Source organism: Xyrauchen texanus, chromosome 10, assembly GCF_025860055.1.
Source record: "Xyrauchen texanus isolate HMW12.3.18 chromosome 10, RBS_HiC_50CHRs, whole genome shotgun sequence".
Classification (NCBI taxonomy): Eukaryota; Metazoa; Chordata; class Actinopteri; order Cypriniformes; family Catostomidae; genus Xyrauchen; species Xyrauchen texanus.
The window spans coordinates 23,927,173-23,950,743 of NC_068285.1; the positions used below are offsets into that span (position 1 = coordinate 23,927,173).

Below are 23,571 nucleotides of genomic sequence, written 5' to 3' on the forward strand. Positions count from 1 at the left end.
ATCATGGCAACCCAGACGTCTATTTGACGTGTGTGTTTACATCTAGACGTATTTTAAGTGTAGTGCTCATCTGCAGTACATCTAGAAGACGTTTCCTCTCGGATGTTAATAAGACTTTCAACAGATGTCCTTGAGACATTTATGATTTAGTTTGTTTGTAATCTGATATTTTTCAGATGTTTATCAGAAGTTAATTAGATTGCATTGCTTTTCAGATGAAAAGGTCTAAAATGGACATCTCGGAGGTACTGTACTTGTGCAATCTGGGTACTTACATTGATATGGTTAGTAAGAGATTTTGTCACACTAAAATCATGTTAACACTTATGTTTACATCTTGTGGCTATACATTTGAAACAAAACAAAAAAAAGTGTATTTTAACATTTATGGACTGGCCCATTGACTTCCATTGTAAGTGCCTCACTGTAACCACACGTATTCTTTATTTTGAATTTATATATAAACGAGTTAAAGTTGAATTTTTGTTTTTGTGGTAATCACGTTATGACCACAAAGCATTTTTTTGTTTGTTATTGTAGTGCCTTTTCATACCAACAGAGAGCGCTGCTTTTATCACGTTTACATTTAAATCATAAACACATCAACACAAAATTACTCCAACGTATGTCTAAAACTCAGTTTTTGAATATGTGAAAAGGCCAAGACCAAAGTTAAATGTGTGCAAAACCCAAACAAATGGCATATGAGAACATCAACTGACTCTTCAGTTAATGCAAGTAGACCACACACACACACAAAAAAAAAAAAAATCTGCAAATTGTTTAAAATGCCATATATTTAAGAAATTCCACTCAGATATTGTCATTTCCTGCAATCATTATATTACATCCTAATATAATTTTGTCAACCAAAAAAAAAACTTTAAACATTTGTTTAAAATGTAAGTATTGTGATATTAACAGACAGTGCTAACTCAAGTGCATTTCATTCTCCACTCATGTAATATATAGACCTCTATAAACAAGATAAATAGAGTATATCCAAATATATCTTATGTATATTAAGCTAAAACACCAGCACTAATATAAATAGTATAAATTATACTCTAACAGCAAATTGAACTTGATCTTTTCATTCTTAACATGTTCATAAAACTCGATTAAACAAACGACTGAAAGTAGAAAAGTCTGAATCTGAATAACGCTATCAGACTTCAGTACTACAGACTGTATGGACCATTATTGTGTAGCTATAAATACTGAATGCATATTAGCTTGTAATAGCACTGGTTCTGTTTGGCTTTCACAGCTGTAGGTGTGACTGTGTGAAGACAGTTTATTTTAGTACCAGCACTGGTTCTGATTAACGTTGCAGCCGTTTTTGCAGCTGCTTGACTGGAAGGAGACTCCCAGCATACTGAGTGGTGGAGGGGATGAAGGGGGCAAAGAGTTGCAGTACACTTGAACTCCAGCAGGGGGCACCAAACTCTGGGTCTGCCCACCTTGCCCTGACACTAGCATTGTAGATGGATAAGAAGGTTGTTGTTGCTGCTGCTGTTGAGGAACCTTAAAGTGAGAGAAGCACATATATTTATTATTATTTTACAATCACTTAATTTTACTGATAATTGCATTTAGAAGTATTTTTTTCTTTGCATCTATACCTGATAGGAGGGTACAGATGGATAAGATCCTATCATGCCTTGCTGTGTTTGGGGTAGAATCTGACTTCCCATCATGCCTGGACAACCTTGTTGATTAGATATGACAGTCGGGTATCCTGTTGAGAGAGATGTTGATAACTCTGTGTGAGATTTTATTGTTAGTTATATTTTATTGTTGCATCACCTGTGCACTCTACATGCACTACACAATCTTTGTTAATTGTGGACTCAATATTATAACCAACACAAAGCTTACAGCTGTAAAAACATAATGTGAATGTTTATATCAGGGGGCATCTCCAATTTTATTCATGATCTCATAAAAAGTGGATGTTTTGCTAGGTAATTTTTTTGTTCTCCTTTTTCTTAACTGATGAAACTAGACATCAGCTTAACTTGCCCTGTTGTTGTGTCCTTTGGTTTGCTATCATACTGCTCCTTTTCAACAGAAGAAATGCTAATCTATATGGACATAAGTATTGGGCCACACATCTTAATCATTGAATTCAGGTGTTTCGTTCAGTCCCATTGCCACATGTAAAGTCAAGCACCTAGCCATGCAGTCTGCCTTTACAAACATTTGTGAAAGAATGGGTTGTTCTAAAGTGCTCACTGAATTCGAGCGTGGTACAGTAATTGGATGCCATCATTGCAACAAGTCAGTTTGTGAAATTTCTTCCCTTCTAGATATTCCACGATCAACTGTAAGTGGTAGCCTATTATTGCAAAGTGGAAGCGTTTGGGAACCACAGCAACTCAGCCACGAAGTGGCAGACTACGTAAAGAGTGCTGAGGTGCATAGTGTGTAAAAGTCACCAACACTCTGCTGAGTTCCAAACCTCTTCTGACATTAACATCAGCACAAAAACTGTGCGCCGGGAGCTTCATGGCATGGGTTTCCATGGTCGAGCAGCTGTATGCAAGCCTTACATCACCAAGCACAATGCCAAGTGTCGGATGGAGTGGTATAAAGCACGCCGCCACTGGAGCAGTGGAAACGTGTTCTGTGGAGTGACGAATCATGCTTCTCTATCTGGCAGTCTGATGGACAAGTCTGGGTTTGACGAATGCCAGGAGAACGTTTCCTGCCTGACTGCATTGGGCCAACTGTAATGTTTGGTGGAGAAGGGATAATGCTATGGGGTTGTTTTTCTGGGGTTGGCCTAGGCCCCTTTAGTTCCACTGAAGGGAAAGATTAATGCCTCAGCTTACCAAGACATTTTGGAAAATTCTATGCTTCCAACTTTGTGGAAACAGTTTGGGGAAGGACCTTTTCTATTCCAGCATGACTGTGCCCCAGTGCACAAAGAAAGGTGCATAAAGGCATGGTTGGATGAGTTTGGTGTGGAAGAACTTGACTGGCCCGCACAGAGCCCTGACCTCAACCCTGTTGAACACCATTGGGATGAACTAGAATGGAGATTGCGAGCCAGGCCCTCTTGTCCAACATTATTCTCTAACCTCTCAAAAGCTCTTCTGGAAGAATGGGCAAAAGACATACTTTTCTTGTAGAAAGCCTTCCCAGAGTGGAAGCTGTTATAACTGCAAAGGGAGGGCCAACTCGATATTAATGCCTATGGATTTAGAATAGGATGTCATAAAAGCTTCTGTAGGTGTAATATGTAGGTGTCCCAATACTTTTGTCCATAGGTTGTATCTGTTTTTTCCTCTCTTCTTGGATGATTTCTTTCTTTTAACAATTAACCCATCATCTTTCACAAAAACAAAAGCTTTACTCACTATTTGTCTGTGTGGCAGGGCGGAGAGCGGGGCCGGGTCGTGATCATACGCACCCGGTCCAGTATCAGGCTAATCAAACCTCAGAGGCTTGATTAGCCTGATACTGGACCGGGTGTGTATGATCACGACCCGGCCCTGCCCTCTGCCCTGCCACAGTCTGCTTCTGATTGAAATAAAACACTTAAAATGTTCTTACTCTGGCAATTTTGGCTTTACAAACAGCATCAATGTCTAGTAACAGATCAGAACAGTTATATTTGTGAATCAACGTCACACAAAACTGTCTAAAACAATCACAAAAGCGCATTCATCAGGGTCAGATCTAGGGGGTTGCTGGGGTGGGCTTTGCCCCTCCAAATTATACCTATGCCCCCCCATTTGCAAATGAAGCACAGAATCGAACTGTATCGTCAATGCGCTAACCATATCAACAAATTACCCCCCCATGTCGACAGATGACACACTCGTACAACAACCCCACTATATACTTCACCTATACAATTCAATTATTTCTCTCAATCCTAATAAGATTCCCACAGACATATGGGAGTATGGACACGCTTATGACCCCTGGTTTACATTTATGTGTAAACACATCACATATAGGATGTATCAAAAGAGGGCTGCGGTGAATAGCAGGAAAAGAGACCGGTTCACTGTGAGACCAGTCACACCATCTCTTACAGTGTAACGGCCCCCTCCCCTACTACTGTAAGATCAAGGCATAAGGGACTCAGAGGTGTTTCATGTGTACCTGTTTGTGTGCTGTAAGTGGCTGCTCCGTATTGTTGAGATGCACTGGGACACTGAACAGGGTAGCTGTACACTGAAACCTAAGAGAGGAGGGTAGTGTTGATTCATAATTAGACATATGACATTACACTGTATTTCTTCATTACTCATTTATGATGATTACCTGGTTGCTCTGCTGACCATGGGTCTGAGGGGGCAGGGCTGTGGGATGAGCCAGTGTCATTCCAGGGCTCACATAACAGTCTGAATGGTGACATGGCGCGTAACTGTGGTGAGGCTGGGCATTGCTGTGTGTGGGCGGAGCCCCTTGCATGTAGTAAGAGGGCATATCAGGAAGATCCCCTGATGATTGGTGGCTCAACATCATGTGACCAAACTTAGAGGTAAGATCTTCCCTCTGAGAACCAAAAATATATTTTTTATGACTATAATCATATCTATATACTAAATGCATTTCATCACATTTTACAGTTTATGTAAAAGATTATGTGACACAAATGTAAACAATTTTTCACTAAACCAGATCCGATTAAAAACTCACTTACAGTCTGTTCTATTGGATGTTGCTGAGAGGTAGAGATATTTAAATGCTGAGGTGGAAGATACGTCACTGAGGAATATTGAACCTAAACCAGAAATGATTGTATTTATACACATGACTTGTATTTTCTTTTTATATTGCATCAATTACTGTACCAATGCAGTGTGCCCAGGTTGCATACTATACATTTCATGCATGCATACTGTACCTTCCCATATGGTGCACAGTATACATATTACATTCAGCTGCGTCTTCTGCCCAGTCCTACATATTGTTTCACTTACCTGTGGGACTCCATGGCTTGCTACTGTCTGCTGCTGAGGTGGAGGGGGTGGTGCTTGAGGCTGCATTGTGTTAGACTGGTTACTAATTGGCTTCTGACTGACTGGTGGGTTGTAAACCGCTGGAGTTCCATCAGGATTCAGAAATGGCTGCCCTAAAATGACACTTCCATTATTAGCTTGATGATAGAATTTACTTGTAGTCTACTCAGATTGTTACAAAACATTGAACTCTTTTGAGATACAGAGGTGTGTTCTGTTGTATTGAGAACTATGCAAGTGAGTGTATACCTGTATGTGGGTTCAATAAGATACTCCCTGGAGGTATTGATGACTCTGCAGGTACAATGATGTAAGCAGGGCTGTTGTTGGGTGGAGTGTAGGACAGAGCTGACTCGGACACTAATTGACAGATCAGATAGAGACGACAGCAGATAATATGTAAACAGAGTGTGTATGCACAATAGCTTTCACTGATTGCATGTATCAAATTTTGAGTTTATAATATCCATTTTTAACTTGATCTAGTTTTATTCATCTAGGTAGTCATAGACATGATGGGTAGTGCTATTTTTGCACCTGGTTTGCAGAGTTTGGAGCTGCTGTGTGTAGATTTAGAGGTCCACGACGGGCTGTCAGAATCTGTGCTGCTCCAGGGTTGAGGGTCATTCCAATGAGAGTCCAGTTCAAAACTGCTCTGCCTGCTGCCAGACAGCTGACCAGAACTGCCCCTGTTACCCCTGCAGAACAAGACACATATCATAAGCATTATTTTGGCAAAGACAAACTTTGTATCTTGTAAATTCCATAATTAAGTTGTTTAGCATGAACTGACAGGACAATGAATAAAAAGATCATTTTGGACTGAAAAGTGTTTCAGCAGTGTTACATTATTTCAGTTCAGAAAACACTTCTCACCTAAATAGCTGTCGTCTTCTCTGGGTCTCACTGAGAATACTACTGTCTTCTAGACCTCTGTAAACAGATAAGAAAATAAAAAAAAACAACTTAAAAAACAGGGGGAAAAATATTTAAAGGTGAGGCGTGTAACCAAAAAGAATTTAAATAATTTTTCAACTGTAAACAATATCCAATGATAGAGAGTGCCGCTGTTTCAATGCCACAAACAGTCAATTCAAAGCCCAAGTCAGTTTTGTGATTAAACATAAAAACTTTATTACAGTTAGCCCCACTCCACCTTTAAGTCAACCACTTGAAGGGGATTTCCTTACTGTGGTGCTTGCAAAACATTGCTTTGTTTGTTTCAGTGGTCAGACATGTCAACTTCTGGCCCAAATATAGTTGTCTCTGTACATTAAACTGGAGTATTTTAACATTCAAAAACACACTTATAATTTAATATTGAAAATATATATACATTTAAGCCAGTTGGTTTACAAAATATTGTCTACTAGCACTTTGCCAGCTTAGCAACTTCTGCCATACATCCTTAAATTTCCATTTTTTGACAGGAATGACAATGAGGCTCTCTTCAGTGGACTGTACTGAAGTTTAAATCGTTTTTGAATTGTTCCGCAGACAAAACATAAAAATAATATATTTTCAAGAACATTCAGTAGATAAACTCAAGACAACATGAGTTGTGGAAAGTCAGATGTGATCTAGGAGCTTTATACAGTTTTATACTCTTTGTGCCATTGAGATGGGAAGTCTATCCCTCACAGCCTCGTTGTCATTCCCATTAAAAATTAACAATTGCACTATTGTGAATAAGGCTTGAAATAAAGTTTCAATCTATTAATCCTTCATCCTGATATATAGACTCAAGCCCAATCAGCCAAGCTGCTATGATCATACTTCCGTTCCCTCTCCATATGAAGGGTTTCTGCTTGTGTAAGTGCAGATACTTCATTTTTCCTTCTCATTGGCGGATATGACAACCTCACAATAACTGTCAGAACAGCTGACTCTCCAGCCACAAACTTTAAAACCCACCCCTTTAAATTCGCCTACATGTGATTTCATATTGGACTCACGTTGAAGATCTCACATTGGACATAAATCACATATTTATATCAACTCCACACCTAAACTCAAATGCAATGTTCTTGTTGTAATGACAACTCATCTGTTACAACTGTATATACTTGTACTGTAACTCTGGATATCTGGATGATTTAAAAGTGGCATGATTGAAAATTACTTTGTGTTTCTTCATGGCACTTGAGGCCTAACTTAGCTTTCTTTGAGTATTCTTTGCTACCTATACATGGAGCACTTTAAGTCATTTTTGCAAGAAAGTGACTGAAAAGAACATAAATACAATGTAAATATACTGAATCATTTACATTTTAGTATCTATATATTGTGTAGATGATAATTAGACCATTTATACATGTTAAAAATATGAATTATTAAGAGATATTTACCTGGTCTCAATGAAAACGCTCTGTGAAACACAACTGGACTGAAATAAAGGAAAGAGAACAAAATCAGAGTCCAAAGCTTCAATGTACAACTGTGTGTGCATTTTCTATCTGTGTTTTCTTACATCCTGAGAAAATATACGTTCTCTGACTCTCTGGTACTCCTCCTCTCTCTCCTCTATAGACTTGCTCCTCATCTGGTCTTTGAGCAATGGAACTCTCAGCTATAAAACAACAGCAGACACAAGTTAACCAAGCACAAAGATCAGGAGGAGCCTTTGTTAGCTCTTTTCTAATATCAGTGGTCAGTGAAGTGTGTATTTATCCATACCTGACTATCTTCTTTGTCCTGACTGGTGTCTCTCTTCAGTATTAACCTTCTTTCCTCTATCTTCTCCTCTTGAACATGTTCTGCAAACCGGTGTTCTGGTCTGAAAAGCATACACACTGTTATAGCCACGTCTATTCTTTCATAAACACACATACATATAACAGAGACATACATCCTAGAATTGCTGGTTTTGTTGATGATAACAGCTTTTCCACTGTGATCCACATTGTGTTCCAGACCAAAATAAGCTGCGACCCTGTGAACCAGCATCCTGTGATATGACGACATCTGAGGAAATTTCTTATAGGAGCTACAGAAAGAAAGAGCAAATAAACATATACATTATGGTTTAACTTGTTACAGAAAATGAGCCTGTTCCTTGCCCTTAAAGATGTGGTGAATCTTACCTGTTGTCTGTCATAAAGTCAATCATATCTTGCTCGAGTTTAAGAAGCATCAGTCTGTCTCTGCAAGCCACAAAGAAGAAGGAAATAGATAACAGTTTATTGGAGTGAAAGTAAGGGAATGAACGAGTAAATGCAGAGTGAAATTTCACACTTTAACTCACCTAGGACTGCTCTTTAAAGTAGTGATAAGAAATCCCTCCAGATCAATGCCTGTGGAGTCTGTGTACTCCAGACTAGGCTCTAAAAGTAACAAATGCACATACCGTTTAGATGTGCCAAGAATTGGAGTATATTAAAACTATTTGTTTGTGCAATTGTGACTAAGGGGGTGGGGGTTCAAAATATGGATTTCAAAATAAAACACTGAATCTACATTCTCACACCAAGAATAATTTTTTTTTGTTTGTTTTTTCTATGATTTTTCAACAGAAACTTTTTTGGGGACAGACGGATCTCACAGAGAATTCAGTGACAGTAGGTCAAATGTTTTTCTGCTGAAATCTGTGCTTACTGAAATCTGAACCACTGCCCCGAGTGTCCGACTGTGGAAGTCTTTTTGAATGTACATGGTCAGTTTCTGGTCGAAATGTCCACAAAATGGTGCCAAAAGCGAGTTGTAAAGAGAGATGTTTTTTCAGAGGAATACAATTTTTTAAAATGCAATCTCCAAATCGCATTCATCATTGATTAGATCAGAGGTTTTAAAAATTTTCAATAACATAATGACACCCTTTCGAGGGACCCCCCTTCCTAAAATATAAAGTAAGCTTTATCATTTTATGTATAAAGACTGTGTGAGAAAAATGGTAGCCTAAGTGAGATAATTTTTTTCCTCATTTAAAACGGTTATTTCTAAAGAAATGAATAGTAATTTTGAAACATAAGTATAAAATCATAACCACTCATTTGAGATGAAGAAAAAAGCTCAGTAAAAAATTCAGGACTCCTTTAAAGGTTACTGAGACGTGAGTAGTATTCAGCTGATCATATGATTTTAAAATTGCAGCCACCATAAGAGTGCCCCTGCTTTTATAAGGTTACTGATATGACTGAACTCCTCATCTCATGTGAGAGCTCATTTTTTGTTTCAAAATTACATTTAATTTCTTTAGGCGTAAAACTTTTAATAAGAAAAAAATTAGAGTGCACCTTTAATATATTAATTGTTCTAAAGCCCCAAAAAAATAGAAAATATTTTATGTAAAATATTATCTCCAAACAGAATGATTTTTAATTGAGTTCACAGTGTTTCTTTTTTCTTATCATCTTATTTCTTAAGAGACACCTTTCAAATAAATTCAAGTGTAGCATGTTAACAATAAATAGTACTCTTCCAAAGCAGCTTATGGCCTTACAATCTCTCTCTCTCTCTCTCTCTCTCACTACTAATAATATTTTTATAAAATAATAATACATTATATATATATATATATATATATATATATTATTATTATTATTTTATTCAGTTTATTTTGTAATAAGTTTAAGTTTTTTGGTGCAATTTTTTTCTCCTTTTTTTTTGCAGACCTCCTAGCAGCGCCCTGGGTGTCCCAGACCCCCAGTTTGAAAACCCATGGAATAGTTAATTACTTCCACATGACCAGAACCCTTGTCTTTAACATGCTTTCAGTAGCGTCACAGGAAAAAGTCATTTTAATTAATGCTAAAATATCTGATGGGAGATGGAAGAATGGGATCGATGTCAGGGTACCAGAACATTTAATAGCAACAATATGACCCGTGTGATCATGTTCAAACAAGTGAAGTGAGTAAAAGATATACACTAAATGAAAATATTTGCAATATTATATTGATATGATAATGTTTATACTCTGTTGATTCACATGTGCATACGTGCAAGGTAAATCACCTTTGGATAAACTTGGCTTTTTGGTTGTGGTGCCCACTTTGCCCTTCCCCTCTTCCTTCTCATCACACTCAGGACTGTCACTATGGTTACTAGATATAGTTGTCTCGCTCTCTTTTTCCTTTACCCAGACAGAGCAAAGTTCCATCACAATCTATAGAATCAATTAAATGTCGTAAAAGATACCACACATTCAGGCCTGGTGGGACATAAATGGAATATTTAAGAAGGAACCTTTGAAATAACATTTCAGTCATTTCATTACTTTAAATAGTCCCTGTGAAAGTTACAGTCTTGATTTACCTACAAATCACATATTAGTTATCACTAGATGATCAGCAACAACATGTTATTAGGTGTGATAAAGAGAAAAAAAGGAAAGAAAATGGATGGAATTAGATGAATAGATTCTTACTTTGCTGTTCTCCTCAGTGGGTAATAATGACTCGTCACATACTGCTGTACTCCGAACTAATTTCCCTTTGGCCTGTAACACATACATTCAATTACACAATTTCATCATTCAGGAGAGTACATTGTTATTCCTAGAGGAAAAGTGTTCTTAGTGCATATTATTACTGAATTTGGTATTGGTACCATATTACAGTATATTAAAGATAAAAAATATAAGTAATGAGCTTTAACCCCTGTTATATGCAAAATGCTGTCTGTTTTGTTTAACTTAATGGAGCTGTTTACTAAGAAATATTATGCGATTAATCACAATCTGAATTTCTAAGTATATAAAAGACAAATTTCAGTTCAGTATAAAAATATTTACGTAAATGTTCATGGGCAAAAGCCGAAAATCAGCACATAAACAATCATTTAAAGAATGTATGAGGGAGACAAGGTATCTGACTTTAGTATGATCATATATAAATGTTCATTTGAATGAATCAATATTTTAGCTTGATGTCCCAGTGATTGTATTCAATGTTCAGTGGATCAACACTACAGTAAAAAGTGCTACTACAGCATTTTTAAACTATCTCAGACTGTTTGAGAGCTGTTGACGTATATTTTGGAGTTGGGTAACTTTGTACTATCAAGGGAGTGAATGCAATGTTTACTAATGGAATTTTGACTCAGCCAGACAACTGTTGGTGTTAAGAAGCCAGCAGAACATGCCATTAACCCATGGAGGACAGAAAATGACTCAAAATGCAATATCCAACTGTACATACCTCCAACAATAATACATGTCTAGCAAGCTGGTAGGTAAGCTGCAAGTTCTTACTCTCCAGCATTCACATAAGAAAGGTGAATAAATGTAATCAGCGTAATCATACCTTCAAATTCGTTTTAAGTCCTTCATGGTTACCATTTATGTTTGGCTGCTCAAGACAAACATACAGAGTAAAAGAAACAAATCAAATGAGAAAAGACAGAGGTAAAATTGATAACCCAAAATTGTTACCGAAAGGAGCTATTTCTACCTGATCTAAGCCTTAAAATGAGTTTTGTTCATTTAACCCTAATGCATTCAGGTTGATTCAGTGATGTTAAAATACTGTTTTTGACACCAATAAAACCAGATAAATTAGATGTTACCACATGAAGCACATTTCTAGATTAACATTATTTTTCAGTGTGGAAGAAAATGGAAGGTGTGGGAACTCCATTATCACCTTGATGTTGTTATGACAGTCCTCAGTTTCCATGAAGCAACTTGGAGGTGGAGTCTCATCCTTCTTAGTGCATTCTGAAAGATTTGGAGATTCTCCTCTTTCTGACATCTTGAAATGTGTAGAGTCAAGGGTCATATTAGTTGTAGGCCACCATATGCCCCATGACCATCCAAGCCAGTTATCACCAAGATATGTTCTTTCCTCTTTTTTCACACTCTTCTCTTGCCAGAAGCATATGGTTGGACAGATTCATATTTGATAAAGAAGAATAAGAAGCAGAGCAAAACATTCCTTAGCATCTCTGTAAAACATTTAACGGACCCACTTTACATAAATTCACCCAAATTCACTTTATTTATTCTGCAGAACACAAATTATTATTTTTAGAAGGATATTACAGCTCTGTTGTCCATACAATGCAAGTGAAGGGGCACCAATATTTTGATTCTCCAAAAAGCACATAAAGGCATCATAAAATTAATCCATATGACTCCAGTGTTTTAATAAATTTCTGACTTTTTTCCTACTTCTCCCTGCCCAGTAGGGGGTGGTATGCTTGAAGAATGTGAATCACCAAAAACACAAGTAAAAGAATGTGAAAGTGATCTGTGGCTGCATCCAAAAACATAGGCAGCTAACTTGCTGCCTTATAAATTATTGGCTTAACTGACAGCTTTTGAATAAATGGAACTCTTAAGGAAACTGATTTTCATCCTGCCTCCGTATACAGCATCCGAAGGCAGCATTTTCCTGGTTTCGGACACAGCCTGTTTCTCACCCACGCCTATAACATCACTTCAGAAGACATGGATTTAACCACTGGAGTCTTGTAGATTACTTTTATGCTGATTTATGTGATTTTTAAGCTTAGAAATTTTGGCACTTATTCACATGTATTTTATGGACCAAAAGAGCAGAGAAATTCTTCTGAAAATCTTCATTTGTGTTCAGCAGATGAAAGAAATTCATACACATCTGGGATGCCACGAGGGTGAGCAAATGATGAGAGAATTTTCATTTTTGGGTGAACTATCCCTTTAAATACTATGCACTTACACACACAAAAATAAAAATTCAACATAACATAAATAATAATATTGCATGTGAATCTCTCAAGACTTTTTGCAGAATGAGGATCTGAATACACTGTAAAAACCTTAAGGAGCTTTATCTATCTGATCTGACCCTTTAAACTGGTTTTGTTTGTGTAACCTTGTTTATTCTGGTTGATTCAGTGATGTAAAAAATATTTATCCATGAATGAAACCAGTAAATTTAGATGTTACCAAATGAGGCACATTATTTGGGACCCATTTCTCTGAACAATATACATTGTGTATTTTTCTGCATACAAAATATTTATCCATTGCATTGCACTTTTGGTAAATGTCATTGTCAAATACTCACATATGTTTAAACCCTATTATGCTTCAACAGAGTCCAAAGTAACGATATATCTTTTTTATTTTTTTTATTTTATCCAGGCCATCAACTGACTAGCCAATTTGCTAATATTAACACAGCTCTATGGACTTTGTGGTTTAAAGTCAGCATAGCAACGTGTGGCGATTTGGATAAAGTACCTATCGTATATGAGTTACGGGTCACCAGTCTTCGTAAACATGAGTTTGTATGTTTGAGTATTATGTGTATGAGTATGTGTGTTTCAGTGCAGTGGCAGGTGTTGTAAATTATCTTTCCAGAATGAATGACTCCCTGAACTGAAGGCACACACATGCAAGGTCTGTTTGGATAAAGTGTAGCTATCATTCTTATGTCATCACTCTCATCATGATTTAACTTGTCTTCATGTCTGACCACTGAGTCACTGACTCAATTTCACCACGGTAAAGCCCTCGACTACACACGAACAGACACCACAGTAGCTTTCGGTATCAAGATCAAGGTCTTATATTGGTTAGCTGACAGGTGGCTGCAAAATAATTGTGTGAAAGAGATGTCATCTAACCAGCTCAAATGAACAGCACAATGGTCTTATATTTCTGCCTTTGACCCACCTTTACTAATATTAATGGTGACACTATTTTACAGCGTCTGTGGTACTTATTACACATTATTGTCCTTTACTATAATGATAACAATTACAATAGCTATGTTCCAGTTCTAGCAGCTCAAAAAATGCTGATGGAGTAAGTATATGTAGCACATTAATATTATTACTTATGTAAATACACAGTAGCACCCTAGCAAATTTCCGCCAAAAGACTAGATACAGTTATAGTAACTATGATTTTACCATTTCTGTGGTATTTTCCAGAGAGCCTTTATTACACGGCTCTCTGGAATACTCGATTCTGATTGGTCAATGGCGCCATCCAGTGGTCAGGTATTGCTAAGTAACAACCGCACATCCGGGGATTAAGACGTATCAGACCGTTCATCTGTGTTCTGCGAGCCATCTCTCCTTCTTCTCGGATCACTCTGCGATCTCTTCAAGTAAGCTAATAAAATGATTTCAACAAATGAATGTTTCATGGCCTTTTATTTGTTTATTTGGCAAGCAGTCTTGTAATAGGCTTAATATTCAGAAATAATGCGATCATTTTCACTAAATGATCACCAACAGAATTCTGACACAATCCAGAGGTTGATGCAACTCTCAGCCAGTTGTTATCGCCAGACAGACTTATATTGACAGACAGACAGACAGATAGATAGATATAAAAGAAAGTGAGTGAGCGATAGACAAATAAATAAAGCAATTTAATTTTGTTTATATTAGGTTGTTTTTTAACAGTTTGAACATTCAGTCAGTGTAAGTTTATGGGATTTGGGTGATTTTAGCAGAAAATATTTACCAGAGATGGGCCACGTCTATTTAAATGAATGGGAGAAATTGGAACGCCCAACCAAGATGCTCTAGTAGGCGGTGGGCCGAGTCCGTCTATCTCGTTTAGTTTTTGATTTGATAGTTACCCAGCAGCTGTCTGGCTCATTTTTTTTATTTGTCTGTATGAATAATTCACAAAAAGATTACCGATTGTTTCCAACGCCAATTGTTGCACATTAAAGTATAAAAATAGATTTAATTTCGCTAGCTGATCACAAACGTTGGCCGATAGTGAGATCCAATCAACGCTTGTGTTGTTACCTTGTTGAATTGATTTGGCCAATCACGTTATTCGTTGAACCAGCGTCGCGTGACTCGCGTCAGTCTGAAGCCAAATGAGTCTACAACCCAACCTGGAAAAAAAAAAATAAATTAAAAAAAAATACAACCCAACCTGGAGAGACCGGTGTGTCTCGGCAAGACAACGTCAAGGTAAGATTTGTTTTACAATGATTATACACCCCTATATCTTAATGCTTTTCATATAAGTTGTATTTAAGACTGCAAACTATACTTCGTCGTGAATATATGCGTTGTCGTTGATGAGAACAGTAGCCACGAAAGAATGTTGGTAGTGCAGCAGTAAAGCTAGGTCTAACGGTATGTTGCTTAGGCTAATCCAAATCATTCGGTACATACACAGTGAACTAAGCAAAGAGTATTCAAATACGGGATAATTACGGGTAAATATTTAAACGGGAAGACAGTAGGAAATAATTTGCAAGGTTGGATTGGCTTATAGCAAGCTACCTAGGCTACAAGTAAGCTAGACTAATTATCAGCTAAAAAGAGTGCAAAGCAAAACAAAGAAATGATTTCAAATCAACTTTATAGTGGTAGTCATGGAGTTATATAAGCCATTTATGGTTGATTGTCACAGTTTTATACAATGACACAATTCTGTGCATGGTAGCTTATGTGATTTAAAATTATCTAGTAATGTGTGCTTTCTGTGTTTATTTATCTGAATATAATTCTGTTGTTTATCTAACACACAGACACGGACAGGACAACATCATATCTCTCCACACCCAAATGACTACAGAGGTGATCGTTGACAATCATCACATCAACAGCACCATGAATGGAGCAGGTCAAGATCACGGAGTTGCTTAGTATCCACATCACAGATGACCCATCTTGATCTATCGACACCACCAACAGAACCTGGCCAAGAAACTCCAAAAACCTCTGCACTTCCTCCCACAGTTGAGGAAGGCTCATCTCCCACAAATCCATCCTCTTAACTTTCTATATGGGAATCATAGAGAGCCTCTTCCTTCCATCCCCACCCTCCAATAACCTAAGGGCAGCTGATTGACTCTTGCACAAATACACTGGTAGTTTACACTATGATGCTGCTACATTGGTTTATTTTTTTTATTTTTAAATTGGCTATGAACATTTGACCCCACTTACACACATATTGCACTGCCTTTTGCTACTTGTCATGTCATCCACTTGCACTGAAATACTAAATTAATTAGGGATGAGTCACGATTTTCGAATATTCGATTAGTTGATTTTATTATAGAATATTGAATAGGATGTGCGGGATGATTGTCTTTAAAAAAATCCCCATGTTTTAGTTGTGGTTATAAGTTGCAATCCTAAATTCACATAATATTTTTATACATTTTATAAATATATTCTTAATATTTGTTGTTTTTGTTTCTATGTTTGAGCTTATATATCTCAATATTAATAACAGTCTGGTTAATTTTGAGTCTTGAAATGTAAACTCTCAAGGGTTGGCTTTCTAAATATATGTTGGTTATGTGCATATTCAGAATGACTTCTGAGCAGCAACCTTTTTATTTAGGGGATGTCATGAATGCATCACTTGCCAAAATTGGGGCTGACTAGTAAGGGGTTAAACGTATGTAAATGAAACGTTTTATATAAAAATTATACATTTGATACAAACCTTCACTGTTGTTAGCTGCATTTTCTATCTTCTTACGTGCTCTTCTTATGTGTTCTTTGTTGGTGAAGAGCATGTAGCATTCTCTGTGAAATCCAACATTAGCCGGCACATCTTGGACGTCTTCGGAATTTAAGTTAAATGCCAATACGGCTTTTTCAGCTACTGTACTCTCTGTGGTTTGCAGGTTCACCCATAAATTTGTACATTGAACAATCTTTGCCCAACTTGTCTGGGAAAGGGGGTTACAGGGCTTTTTACATTTGAGGCTAAATGGATAAAACACCTCATTTTTACCTCAGTATTACTGAACTACAGAACTAAATTTACATTTTTAATGATTTACAGCAAAATTGTAATTTCAAGAACGCAGCTTCCTGGTCATCTGTGTTCATTATTTACATTGGTTGTCAAGGAAACGGGAGGTTTTCTAACGTTATGATTAGTACTCCTGCTTATTTGCCGGTTTAAAAAAGTAAGAGTTTGTAAGGACATTTTGCGTCAAATGTGCAAACAACAAAGTTGGAAACAATGTCTGTAGTACCTACACGATTTTATTACATGACCTCAGCAAAAAAAGACTTACACAGTTGTGAGGTAAGTATTAAATTCATAATTTCGAGGTCCGGCCCACCGCCTATAGTGCCCAACAGTCAACGAATGAAGAAAATAAGTCCCGCCTTACAGGTGAAAGAGCCAATCACCTTTTAAACAGACATGGCCTGTCAATCAACTTGACACGCGCATGCGTATTACCTATACAAAGCGGGAAAATTTAGTTTTGAGCGCAATGAGGTAAATATTCAAAATTTATGATACCTGTGTTGTCAGATTTTACTGATGATTTTAAATATGTTCTTTTGACCGTAATCTTGACCAACCACTCAAGGAGGAGTTACAATCAAAAAGGTTGGTTTAGGTAAAAAGGTTGGTTTAGGTAAAAAAATACAAACTCATGGTGTACAATAACAGTAGCCTGTTGGCTTTGTCAACATTAATAAACTGAGCTCACCTTCTTCAGCACAGTGTAAGAAACTTTCAGAATCATTCTAATTTCTTTCCTTCACTTTTTTAAGACATTAGTCGCTATGAACTGGGGAGTAACAGTCTCGGATTTAGTTTGAATGTTGTAACAATACTTGAGTAGGACCAGTTCACACCAAACACGTTTCTGCGTCCGTCTGCATAGCTTTTCGTTTGTTTTGTACGTAAACATGCGACTGTGACCGTTGCGCTTCGTCTCGCCTTTTTTTTCGCCGCGTTTTTAGACGCCGTGTCAAGTTAAAAATAATTTCAACTTTTTAAAACGCGTCTCAAGACCCTCGTGGGTCTATTCTCTGCGCTACGTCTAGCTTTTTACAGCGCAAGAACGCGTTTGGTCTGAACGGCTCCTAACTATGAATTTAGGCAGACAAGATGGTATCCACTGTAAACTTTAAGGCCAGTACGTATTTGGATAATTCGCGCGCACATACACAGACACGCGCGCGCTGCAGCATAGCGCAAATGTCTGTGTCCAAGATCCATTCTGTCTGCGTGGTGTAGCAGCAGCCGAGATAGGGTTCGGTTTCGACCACTAGGGCGCATTCCGGGCACTGTCTGGCACGGTTTATATTTGGAGCGGCTGTTTGGGGACTTCAGGCTGCTGTCACTGACGCACACGGAGATGGCGCAGGAGCAGCTGTAAGTTTCTAAAAAGGAACCCATATCTCGCGCTACCGATCCTCTGTTGTTAAAAGACCTGGTCCTATCACTATACTATTACAGAGGCACGAAAAAGCGTGCTGGAAAAATTAGGTGTTAAAATTGTATAACGGAATGAGTGTTCCAACTGATCCCGTTCCGACTTCAAGTTATTTACATCAGAAATGTATGAAGTGATCTGGTTCAGAAGATTAGTGCCAATAAATGTATCAATCAGATATATTCCCTTACAGAGCGATCTGAGATAAAGACATTAGCAGACTAACCCTGGCCAGTTTGTTGTTTAATTAATTGGGTCAGACTTGACACAATAAAACTCGCTAAACCTCAAAACAGCCGGTCATAACCAGTGCAGTACACAGAAAATGCGCACCACCTAATACACTCAATTTCTTATTCTATTCATATTTATTATAATCAACTCCAAAGGCATAAGAGAGGCACTTTGCTTACCTGTATATAGCTCGATCGGAATAAAATAGCCTAAATCGGTAGAAATGTTTAAGCTGAGCGGTTGTGCCGCAGACCGGTGGGCTTCTTCAACATCTTCTGTTTGTGACAGCAGAGCGCGTGCAGGTTTCACGCCATCCTCTTTCGACAGTCACTTAAATGAGCGCGCAAGCACGCGTGCCTCCAGCCTCTTCCTGACACACACACGCCAAGGCTAAAATAAACTCACTAAACAAAAATCCTAGACATCCACCTTGAACGTTAATTGGATGAGCGGGAATTACATGACCTGCAACAATGGAACTCAGAAAATGACAATGGTTCTGCCAAAATGCCTAGAAGTTATCACAAATGTGAAAACATAATTAGTTATTAGGAGATCTTCAAACCGTTTAAGAGGAAGAACATTCCTGACATTTATTTATTATAGACAGTGCTGGCCAATACCAAGTGTTAGCACAGTTTATCGCACTGAAAACCTTAATTAGTTGCATTAAACGCAATTGAGTAAACTCGTTCCCTCAATTGAATAAGTAGAGTAAAGGTGTCTCCAAAACTTGTGGTATTAAGTTCACTTAACTTGGTGTTCACATAGAACTTAACTATTTATGTAAATGTAACTAGATGCAAGTAAGCTTAACTCATATTTGCTATTTAAATGTTGATAATTAATCATTTAAATTTGGATAAAAGTAATTGAGTGGACTCAAATTTAGGTCATTCAATAACAGCTTAAATATGAATATGATAACATATTCTAGATCAATCAATAAATAAACTTAATTCTCCACTGAAATGCACATATACAAGGTGAACTGAAGTCGATTTAACAGAGTAATTGTGGGTATTCCCCATAGCCTCCATTTTTGTACCCATTAGTTTGAGTTCTTAACACTTAAAATCGAAATAAGTTCAAGCAACATTTATATTTGAGTTATGAGCCCAAAACTTGACATTTCATTAAGACATTTAATTAAGACCACTTGATTTTTCCAGAAATTGCAAAATTTTTACAGTGTGTATTCATAGTAATTGAAATATGGCATTTTCCTTTCAGAGTGACTATTTGCCAGAGGTGTGGACTCGAGTCGTGTGACTTGGACTTGACTCGGACTCGAGTCACTAATTTGATGACTCGCGTCTCAACTCGATAGATTCAAAAAAGACTTGCGACTCGACTTAGACTTTGACAGCAATGACTTGCAACTTGACTTGGACTTCAGCCCTCTGACTTGGAAATACTTATACTTTTTAAAACCAAAGAGAAGAGTTGTATAATTAAAAAAAATTGCAGTAAATCAACGATTCATTTCCCAAATAAACGATTCATTTGATTTTCAAATCTGCATTTCAATGCTCCATATTCAACGAATCAGACAACCAACCAATCAGCTTCCACGAAAGCTGGACCAAGTTTGAGGGCCACGGTGTGCATTTAAGGACAAGGACACAGCAAAAATTATACCAAAGTTGATCTGGATATATTGAATACAGCGTTAAAGGCAACAAAAGGATTGCAACATGTAGAACCTGTGGTTCCAAAATTACAGACACCTCGTCGACAACGTCCAATTTTGTGAGGCATCTGAAAATCCACAGACAGTGGTAAGTTGTTAACTAATTTACGTCAGCTATGGTTCAGTAACATACATGTCTATGGCAGCACATGGCAGATTTACAGGCTAACAAAGTCTGCATATCAAACCGCAAACTATTTTTTTTACTGCAGTCAGTAGCATTTAACATGTTATAGCAATTGGTGTAATGGACAAAATCTACCCGGTGTTTTATTACGCTGTTGTGTGACCTCGATAAAGGAACGCCATTTATTGTGACCACACACATTGGTGCTTTTTGAGCATAACTGGTTAGAACGTGCATGTAATCACACTCATTCTTTTGCGGACATGCTGGTCCTCTGTCATGTGTTTAGCTATATTTATTTAATTATATTGCTTATGGTTCTAAAAATCACAAAACCGATAATTTACTCTGTTTGCAGCCCTTTACACAGTATATAACTGGTATATGCAACTTAAATGTCTGCAATTAGCCACTGCCTGGTAATATTTCAGATTTCACTCACCAGTTCAGCACGTTCAGCGACCTTTCACTGCGTGTTTAGAGTAAAAGTTTGGTTTGCCTTAATGTGTGTCAAAGGATAAGATCCATGTATCATCTTTATTACCCTGTTTGGGCTTTACAGGTAGATATCGATAAAAAAAAAAAGAAAGATAAAATTAGTCAAGTCAAGTCAAGTGGTTTTTATTGTCGTTTCAACCATATACAGTTAGTACAGTACACAGCAAAAGGAGACAACGTTCCTCCAGGACCATGGTGCTACATAAAAACAACAAAGGACCAACACAGGACCACATGAGACAACACAACTAAATAAAATACCTATATAAAATACCTATATATACCTATATAAAGTGCACGTGCAAACATGTGCAAAGTACGGGACAGTACAACAAATGTCTGACAATGAACAGGACAATAGACACAGTGCAGCGCCGACCAGTACACAGTAGTGCAAAAAGATAACAGTTTCTAAAAACGTAAACATAACATACTATGAGATAGTGTTCTATGCACATAGCAGTTATTGATGTAGCAGACAGTTATAAAGTGACAGTAATTAAAGTGCAACTCAGGACACGTGTGTGTCAAACCAGTCTGTGAGTATTGAGGAGTCTGATGGCTTGGGGGAAGAAGCTGTTACACAGTCTGGCCGTGAGGGCCCGAATGCTTCGGTACCTCTTGCCAGAAGGCAGGAGGGTAAAGAGTTTGTGTGAGGGGTGTGTAGGGTCGTCCACAATGCTGGTTGTTTGCGGATGCAGTGTTTTTTGTAAATGTCTTTGATGGAGGGAAGAGAGACCCCAATGATCTTCTCAGCTGTCCTCACTATCCTCTGCAGGGCTTTGCGGTCCGAAACGGTGCAAGTCCCAAACCAGGCAGTGATGCAGCTGCTCAGGATGCTCTCAATAGTCCCTCTATAGAATGTAGTGAGGATGGGGGTTGGGAGATGTGCTTTCCTCAGCCTTCGAAGAAAGTAGAGACGCTGCTGGGCTTTCTTGGTGATAGAGCTGGTGTTGAGGGACCAGGTGAGGTTCTCCGCCAGGTGAACACCAAGGAATTTGGTGCTCTTGACGATCTCCACAGAGGAGATCACAATTAGATTATAAATTAGAAATTTCTAGATAAAATTTGTATAAATTTACTATAGTAATTCATACTCTGACACTAATTTGGGCAAAGCGCACTAATGACTTGTTTAAGACTTGAAGCTAAAAGTTGAGGACTTGTAAATTGACTTGGATTTGCCTGACTTGACTTAGGACTTGACTCGGGACTTTAATGCAATGACTTGAGACTTACTTGTGACTTGGAAAATAATGACTTCGTCCCACCTCTGCTATTTGCACCCCGGTGGAAAAAGCATCTGTCACACAGAGCAGCTATTTTCATCTGGTGAAACCACTGGAATATACGACAAACTAGACAATAAGTTTTGCTACAGTGGCGTGGGGTGTAAATACAGTGAAAATGTGTTGTGATGATGTACTAACAACCCCGGTTCGATTTCACCTTTTGTCCCACTCTGTTTCCACTCTTAATATATCCTTTAATACTATTTAAAACAATCAATAAAAATTCATATAAATGTTGATTTAATCACAGGGATTTGGTGACTGTGAATGTCGGTGAGTGCAGAGAAGGGTTTGATCCGGAGGAGGGGTCTGTTGATCCTACTCATTCCTGTGGCTCGGCATCACTTTTGTGTACATTCAACCCGATCTCGTGAAAAGTCGTACATCATTTATGAGGTGGCTATTTCGTGTGATGTCGCACGATTTTGTTTGCAAAAACCCGTACGATTTCATCACGTGCAAATTCCCATATGTCTAATGCGGAATTAGTTTGGTATTAGGTGTCCAATTCATGTGTGAAAATGATTCCTCATGCTCCCTGAACCACTCTTTCACAATTTGAGCTGATGAATCTTGGCATTGTCATCCTGGAATATGCCCGTGCCATCTGGGAAGAAAAAATCCATTGATGGGATAACCTGGTCATTCAGTACATTCGGGATGTTAGCTGACTTCATTTATTGCCGCATAATGTTGCTGAGTCTCGACCTGCCTCCAGAGGCTTGTACAGTGGCTACTATTCATGACGGGTGCATCACTTTCTTCTTACCCTGATGCGCCCATCGCTTTGGAATAGGGTAAATCTGGACTCATCAGACCACATGACCATTTTCCATTGCTCCACAGTCCAATATTTATACTCCCTTGCTAATTTAAGTAATTTTTTTCTGATTAGCCTCACTAACAAGTGGCTTTCTTGTGGCTGTTTAGTCCCAATCCTGTAAGTTCTCGTCACATTGTGTGTGTGTAAATGCTCTTAGTTAACTATTAAACATAGCTGTGAGATCTACTGTCGATTTTTACATTGTGACTTCAAGCATTTTAGTGATCTCCGATCACAATCATTCAAGATTTTTTTCCGACCACATTTCTTTCACGAAGCTGACGGTTCACCACTATCCTTCCAGGTTTTAATAATGTGTTGGACAGTTCTAAACACAATTCCAGTGATTTCAGCAATCACATTAGTTGTTTCCTTTCCTTTGTTCCATTAATGTAGTGTGTCTGTGAGACTCTAAATAAAAACAATGCAGTGATGCCCACACTGTATGCTAGTATTTAAATATGGGCGTAAATAGCATATACCATTATTTGCACCAGGGTGCAAATAGTATCTGCTTTTTCCCCCTTTTTTTTTAATATAGCCTATTCATTTCATAACATTGCATGAACTACATACCTTCATACCAGTAATCTGTCGATTTTTCAGTACCTATATAAAAAGCAGTTTAATAGTCTAAACAACACACTGAGAGTTTATGCAGCAGCACAAAGAGAAGCCACCAAATAACGCAATGAGCACCTGTTTGATGAAAAGATTATGCGACACTCAGAAAGAGACACACGTATGTAAGTGCTTATACCACAACTCCACTTTACACCTGCACATCGCTCTTTCTGCCATATGGCCTTGCCATTTCAGAGA

The 23,571-nt window shown here is 37.9% G+C and overlaps 1 protein-coding gene across 4 annotated transcripts; it reads right to left on the reverse strand.

The window, feature by feature from the left end:
• Positions 1–799: 799 nt before the first annotated feature.
• On the reverse strand, positions 800–18,646 carry LOC127650871 (cAMP-regulated phosphoprotein 21-like). Of its 4 annotated transcripts, none has more exons than XM_052136503.1 (21): positions 18,496–18,646; positions 14,676–14,767; positions 11,564–11,779; positions 11,225–11,269; positions 10,348–10,419; positions 9,936–10,053; positions 8,227–8,305; positions 8,066–8,125; positions 7,831–7,968; positions 7,659–7,758; positions 7,453–7,551; positions 7,331–7,368; positions 5,859–5,915; positions 5,520–5,680; positions 5,232–5,342; positions 4,944–5,095; positions 4,664–4,744; positions 4,282–4,515; positions 4,120–4,198; positions 1,626–1,741; positions 800–1,527 (listed from the first exon to the last, which is right to left on the reverse strand). In XM_052136503.1, exons 3-21 carry the CDS (start codon positions 11,696–11,698, stop codon positions 1,303–1,305), a joined length of 2,100 nt encoding a protein of 699 aa, XP_051992463.1. In that variant the 5' UTR covers positions 11,699–11,779; positions 14,676–14,767; positions 18,496–18,646; the 3' UTR covers positions 800–1,302. The 4 variants fall into 4 exon arrangements, with proteins under 4 accessions (XP_051992463.1, XP_051992460.1, XP_051992461.1 ...); XM_052136500.1 differs by having other exon boundaries at positions 9,936–10,086; XM_052136501.1 differs by having other exon boundaries at positions 9,936–10,086; positions 11,564–11,784.
• Between the last annotated feature and the right edge of the window lie 4,925 nt (positions 18,647–23,571).